This window comes from Spinacia oleracea, chromosome 4, assembly GCF_020520425.1.
Source record: "Spinacia oleracea cultivar Varoflay chromosome 4, BTI_SOV_V1, whole genome shotgun sequence".
NCBI classification, from domain to species: Eukaryota; Viridiplantae; Streptophyta; class Magnoliopsida; order Caryophyllales; family Amaranthaceae; genus Spinacia; species Spinacia oleracea.
Genome location: NC_079490.1, coordinates 64931520 through 64938642, shown reverse-complemented (window position 1 = coordinate 64938642; position 7123 = coordinate 64931520). Strand labels below are relative to the sequence as shown.

General features: G+C 36.9%; 1 protein-coding gene across 1 annotated transcript; it reads right to left on the bottom strand.

Moving 5' to 3' along the window:
* Nucleotides 1–4115: 4115 nt before the first annotated feature.
* LOC110798013 (ethylene-responsive transcription factor ERF054-like) lies at nt 4116–6307 on the bottom strand. Its single transcript, XM_022003140.2, has one exon. It carries the CDS (start codon nt 5950–5952, stop codon nt 4705–4707), a length of 1248 nt encoding a protein of 415 aa, XP_021858832.2. The 5' UTR covers nt 5953–6307; the 3' UTR covers nt 4116–4704.
* Between the last annotated feature and the right edge of the window lie 816 nt (nt 6308–7123).

Genomic DNA, 7123 nt, shown 5'->3' with positions numbered 1-7123 from the left:
TAAGAGCGACATAAATGTCTCTCATCACATTTTCCGTAAGATCTTATTTTATTTATTTTACTAGTGGTTTTGTTTTGAATCTAAAAAGTTGTTACTACGTTACTAGTATCACTAGATACGTCATTTCAATTTCATGTCTGAATTCTAAAGGTTTTAGTTTTCAGTTTAAAGACAATGGTTGTTCTTTTTTCTTGAATGACATGTTTTATGGTTCGACATAACAAGAAAATGGTCTATATGTGCCAGATATGAACAAACAATTCCTTAACATAAATATCAAAAAAGGCTAAAAGTAATGATTTAGATCTCATATATCTGTGGAATTGTCGATTAGGCCATATAGACATAAAACGCATAAAACGATTTAAAAATAGAGAATTCTAGAATCATTCGTGTAACACCCTAATAGTTCCTTGCTTTTTATAAAACATTTTCCGACTTAAAACACATGAATTACCAAGATATTACCGCCACCGTGATAACGCCTAAGGCTATTTACCATAATTACGCAGCGGAATTAACTAACTTTCAAAACATATTAAATAAATAGTTAATGGTTATTAAAACAAGTTGGAACCACTGAGGCCCAAAACCAAAGTATTAAACCATTTAAAAATCCATTAACTTTAAATAATAGCAATAGTAGTAGTAATGACTAAATAAAAGTAGAGTTTATAAATACGGAAGATTAACTCTCAACACGAATCCCATGATAACTTCTCCCGAAGTTATCTCTACAAACCTGCTTTATTAGAATTCTACTCCCCAACAACGCAAATGCAATTGATGGATCATCATAGGGTCATTAAGGCAAAGGCCATGACCAGAAGACATGAACCGCGAAGTCAGCAAAAGATGAGTACGAACAAGCTAGAATAACATTCTATCCTAACATGCTTCACTCGACGAATTAAATCATTCACATGCAAATGCCATATAATAAACAAATAAACATGGAGACAAGACTCGACACTTGACACGACTCTTGACTCACAGTTTAATAAAAAGTAGATTCGAACGGGTAAAATAAAGTATCCTCAAAAGGAAAAAAAAGGGTGATGGGAGCTAACCATACACCAAAAAAATAAGTCGGGCTACTACCGACAGTCGGGCCATACCGACGGAATTCCAATGCACAACGGCATAAAAAAGAAGAATGAAACAACGTCTTGTATCATTCAAGGAGTACAAGTTTTTCGGCAAGACTCCCCCCATTGTTCATACTCAAGGTATATACGTTCCAAGAGTTTTGAAGCTCTTTCGGGTTACACTTTACGTTAATTAATATGTTATGTTCAAGGCGACTCAAGACTCTACACAAGACACAACATACATACAATTAAACAATTCAACAATGACACTTCATTTTTAATCCTTTAGGACTTGTGATCAAACATAGACTCAAGTGAAATTACTCCCATTGTTCCTTCTCAAAAACACTGTTTGAGATAACCCGATATTGCCAATTAACAAGCGGGGTGTGCCCTTAGCACAAATTCTCCTTAATTCAATTCACATAGACTCTCTAACATATTCTACCCCTTGGTAGAATATATATTGCTCTCCGGCAATATTCGACAGGCTCAATATATATGCTAGACATCTCGTATTATAGCATAATAATAATAACTTGCATGCGCACTACTCATACATGCAAACCAACTTGAACAACATGCTTGACATAATTCAATGATTATAAAAGTCCATAACATGATAGTTCAATAGAATCTATAAAGCATAATTCAATTCATAACATGCTCATTCACGTAGATTCAATAATAACAATAACATGCTCGTTCTCAATATCAAACATGAATTCATAATAACATATTCATTCCCAATCATGAAACATGAATTTCCAACATATAAGCTCACATGATTCGCATTCAATACACTTCACAAAGTCCTCAAGGGATGGGTGGTCACCCTAGTCTTGTACGTACCTGGAATACCTAATTACGGGGGCCACTGTGCGAATCACGACTCACTAGAAATCAACTCCTATAAACACAAAAGGAGAACTAAATTATTATCCATGTTCACTAAATTTCCAACAACTATTTAAGATTCTAAAACTCTTAGTTTAATTAGAAATCAATCGTTAATCGTTAATTTAATAGTCCCAAATAGTCAACTCAAGTCCTAACATAAATATATTGACTTTTTAGCTTTAAAACCATTAAAAACCAACTTTTTAAAGCTTATAAACAATCTGAAAATTTAAGTTGATTCCCATAATTTAAATTGCCAATAAATTATGTGAATCAATTTCTTAATCAATTGGAATTAAAAACCTAATAATAGTTTATCATAAAAACTTGTTTTGACTTCAAAAATCGACACTTTATTATCTCATTAAATTTGAAAATAATAATTTCAATCATCAAAACCAATCTCTTTAATTTAAATACGACAATAAACCAATACGGTGTTCATAACCATTCTAATCAATTTAAATAACCCAAATAATTAAATAATCATAACAATTAATTGTGGTGTGTGTGTGTGCGTCGAGCAAAACGCAACAACACAACAACACGCACACGCACCGCAACAGTGCAGCGCGCGCAAAGGGGCGACGAGGGACGAGGGCGTTGGCGCGGGGTGAGGCACACTCGACACACAGCGCGCAGCAGCGAGGGTGCTGCGCTACGAGACGAGGCAAAGAGAGAGGGCAGCCGAGGGCGCAAGGCCACACAACACGCATGCACTCGTGTGCTACGCTGCGGCTGCGAGGCAAGGCAAGGCTGGGCGAGGGTTTGCGCGCACGGGGCTGGGCACAGCTCATGCCTTGGGCTGCAAGTAGACCTGGTTATCGGGCGGGGCGGGTCAGGGTCGGTGCGGGTCAAAAGAGGGTCGGGTATTGAAAGGGTCATTTTTAGCGGGTCGATAATGGGCGGGTCAAAACGGGTCGCGGGTCAATAGCGGGTCATTAGTGGGCGGGTCAATAAACGAGCAATGAAAAATGAAAAACAAAAGAGCCATGTGCAAGTACAAGTAAATACGAAGCTATACACGTAATTTTTTGTATCATTACTATTTTAATTTTCAAAATAATTGTAGTATAAGTTTGACCCTATAATGACCCTGTCCAATAAAGGCCCTGTCCAATAGGAGCCCTGCCCAATAAAAGCCCTATTAACTTAACCCTAACCCTATATCAATTGGACTACCCTGTCCAATAACCAGGTCTAGCTGCAAGCAAAGGGACGGTCGAAGGTGAGGGTGAGGGTGCCGCAAGGAGAGAGAAAGAGAGGAGAGAGAGGGAGTGCTGAAATTTTTGTGAGGGTTTAATGAGAGGGTCTATTTATAGTTTTTCTCTCCCATGTGGGCTAGGTTATGGTAGTTTGAGTTGGGCTTATTACCGGGCTCAATTAAGTTTACTCCTTGCAAGCTTTGTTGGGTTTGATCATGGCAATCAACTGGGCTTTAATTAAATTAAATTCGTTTTCGAAATACGACCCAACAAATCCCGATTAAATAAGTTCGTTGAATCTATTTAGTAAACATACGGTTTCCATAATTAATTATAATTAAATTAATTAAAAATAAAATGCATTTAATTCTCATTATATGGAATTAATTTATAAAAATACTTTATAAATACAACGAAATGCTTTATAAATATAATAAAATATATTTATAATTATAGAAAAATACGAGGTATTACAATTCGACTTGGAAAAGATTTAACAATGTGAATCAGGTTTGTTTTGAAAAATGATAAAACATTCTTTCTCAAAGTTGGGAGAAAGAGCAAGCGAATTATTAAGGCTAATACACACAGATGTGTAACCTCAGAGTTTAAACGCTAGACGTGATTTCAGTTAATTCTAATGCTCACAGATGATTTAAGTAAATTATGACTATATCTACCTAATAAAAATACATATCCAAGTCGTTTGAAAAATTAATGATATTTCCTAATGAAGTTGATAATCAACTTGGAAAAAAGACGGCTTTGTTTAGTAACATATTGAAAGATGGCTTAAACACAGAAATAATGTATAATTTTTAAATCTTGCCTTTGAGTTACATGATATGCTTGTTTAATAGTCCATATAATATACTACGTAATATTATATAGTACATAATTATAAAACCAACACAAGAAGTGTCAATAAGGAACCAATAAGATCAACATCCAACATTAATACATAATCCGAAAATGATATACTCCGTACCGGCCTAAAAAGACTACTGAAGCCAAATACTAATTACCAAATCCTAAAAAGAAAGTAGGCAAAATAAATTAAAACTAAAATTGGTATCCATCTTTAGCTACTCAAAAATGCATAGCTTAAGATAGAAGGACCAGCTCGTTGTCCATTTTAACATCTACAATAAGAATTGTACCGATGAGAAATACTTTATCCGTCGAAAAATAACCGTAAACTAGCAATGTCACAACTAAGTTCGGACATGAAGTGGGTATTACATCTGCAAACGGCCTGATAATAAACAGCCTAAATGCAGCTGATGGATTGGAATCAGTAGCTTTATAAAAATATCAAGCCAATGAGTTTGGGAAATGCATGCAATCGGTATATTGTTGTAGAAACAGAGGAAATAGAGAATAAAGTTGGGTGATAAAATCTAAGGGAAAGAAACAAGAGGAAATGTAGAATAAAGTTGGGTAAAAAAATCTAGGAAAAATGAAAAATGGGGATTTGAAGAAATTGAAAAGGAGAAATGAGATGAAGTCTAGTCTTGATCCTTAGAGAAAAAAGGCCTCATAGGACAAGAAGAGGGTGAAAAAGATGAGGATGATGATGATGAAACAAAGAATTCTTGCTGATGTTGATCTTGTTGATAATCTGATGAACTTAAGTTCAACTTGAACGGGTAATTGTGTTGCAACAAAAGATTATTTGGGTCAAAAGTATCCCAAAGTGGACTTCCTGGTCCCCAACCAGCTGGAATGGCATTGAACCAAGCATCAGTCATTTCTTTCCAAGCCAAATCCGAGGTTTCCAAACCACCTTCTCCAACTGTTTGAGATGGATCTCTTATCACACTCATGTCACTCGAGGTAGCACCTGATGACGCATCGGCTTTTACCTCTACCGGGAAAGGTGGTGGTGGTATTGATGGTAGTGGTGGTGGTGGTGGTTGTGGTGGGGTTTCCATTTCCTGAGGTTGATTACATGAGGAATCTGTAGTACCCTTGTTCAGAAAAAGCTCAGGAAAGTTGAGCCTTGCGTTCTCTCCTCGTAACTTGAATGCTTCCCGGTCATAAGCTAAGGCAGCATCTTCTGCAGTGTCAAAGGTGCCGAGCCATAGCCGGGTTCGATTTCTAGGGAGGCGGATTTCAGCCACCCATTTCCCCCAGTGACGCTGTCTCACCCCTCGGTAAAGCTTGGTGGTTGAGATAGCCGACACTGGGTTTCCCCCTTGAGGCATTTGCTGTCCAAATCCTTGGGTGGAAAATCTGTTCATCATCATTAACTTACCTCTTGGGCTCAAATTTAATGCTTCACTCCAGTATTGCAGCTGTTGCATCTGCGGATTCGACTCCGTTGGCTGATACTGATATTGGTATCCGCACCCTTGATTAAACGATATCATCTGCTGCTGTTGTTGTTGTTGCTCGGGGATTGTTTGAGTATTTAAATCAGGAAACTGAGGCTGATTATTTTGATTGGAAGAACAATCAAATGGAAATGGAAATGCAATCTTTGAACAAGTATTTGTGCAAGGAAAAGGATTGAAAGGCTGTACTAATGACTGTGAAGGCGGAATAAACTGGCGTTCAGGGCTTCGAGTTTTCTTGAAAGGACGTCCTCCAGCAGCAGTGGTAGCTTCATCAAAAACTGGCATCCATTGCTGCTGCTGCTGCTGCTGCAGCTGATAAGGATGTCCTTTCCCTTTTTCTCTATCCCATTTCATCTTCGCCACGTTCTTAGTCTCATTGTTCATCTCCTTCGCCTTCCTGCTGGTACTACTGGACATAATTTCAATATAATCTGTAAGAAAGGTTTGAAAGTCCCAAAACCTCACAATTTCTTGCTCCCCTTGACCCCTTGTAAAGATGTTGTTTGATTTTGTACAAAGTTTTCAGCTTAAAAGGAAGGCGAATATCGGAACCTAATCATAAGTACAAAGAAAATTTAATAGTAAGGAGGAATTAAAGATTAGGATTCGATTAAGATGAGCCGATTCCAGGTTGAAATTCGACTAGATTCATTATTGCCAAGTTGGTTATTTTAGATTTTTAGATTGCACTGGAGAAATCTGAAGGTGAAGAAAAGGGCAAAGAAAACATCTGATATTGGGGTGTGCTTTGGAGAATTTAGAAGCAACTTGAGTTTGTGAGCAGGCTTTTATAGGAAGCCAAATTTTACATCTTTTTGTCTCAAGATTTGTTTTCTTTTGTTTGGGCTCCACACGCTTCCTTTTCTTGCATTTTTTTATTTGTCCAAATATAGTATAGTTATTGAAGGTAGACCTGGCAAAATCTGACATGACACGAATCAATGACGAAAAAAATAGGTTAGTTTAACACGACACGACACGTTTAATTATATGGGTGGTGTTAGTGTTTAGATTCTGAACACGAAACCGACACGATCGCCTAAGAAAAAAAACAAGTACTTTAATACATTTGAGAAAAAATTGGTAACATTAATTCAACGTTTGTCGAATTTCTTTTATTAAGCCCATATTTGATATATTTTTTAATAATCTCACCTTTACTACCCATCGACTTTTATTGGGCCTAACAGGTCATAAACCTGTTATAGACGGTAATATATCTCTACGTTTCAGTATTCTCTCTCGATATATTCAGTCATAATCATCAATTCATCACCATTTCGTTGATTATTTCACCAATTATCAGCCACTTAAGCCCAATAAAAGTCGTTGGGTAGTGTAGACACCTAATTCGTGTCTCCCCTAATGTAGACACCAATTATCAGCCACTATTATCCTTGCTAGATGGTTGGTGCAACTCCATGTGGAAGTCCCAATTTCTAAAGTGTGTTCCAAAATCCAAAATTCAATTCCCGATTCTGTTCCCATTACGGAACTCGGTACAAAATTCAAATTCCAAAAATCAATTTCAAAATCCAAACACAATCTCACCCAATGGACCTCACCATTGTTCTTACAAGGCCTTTTC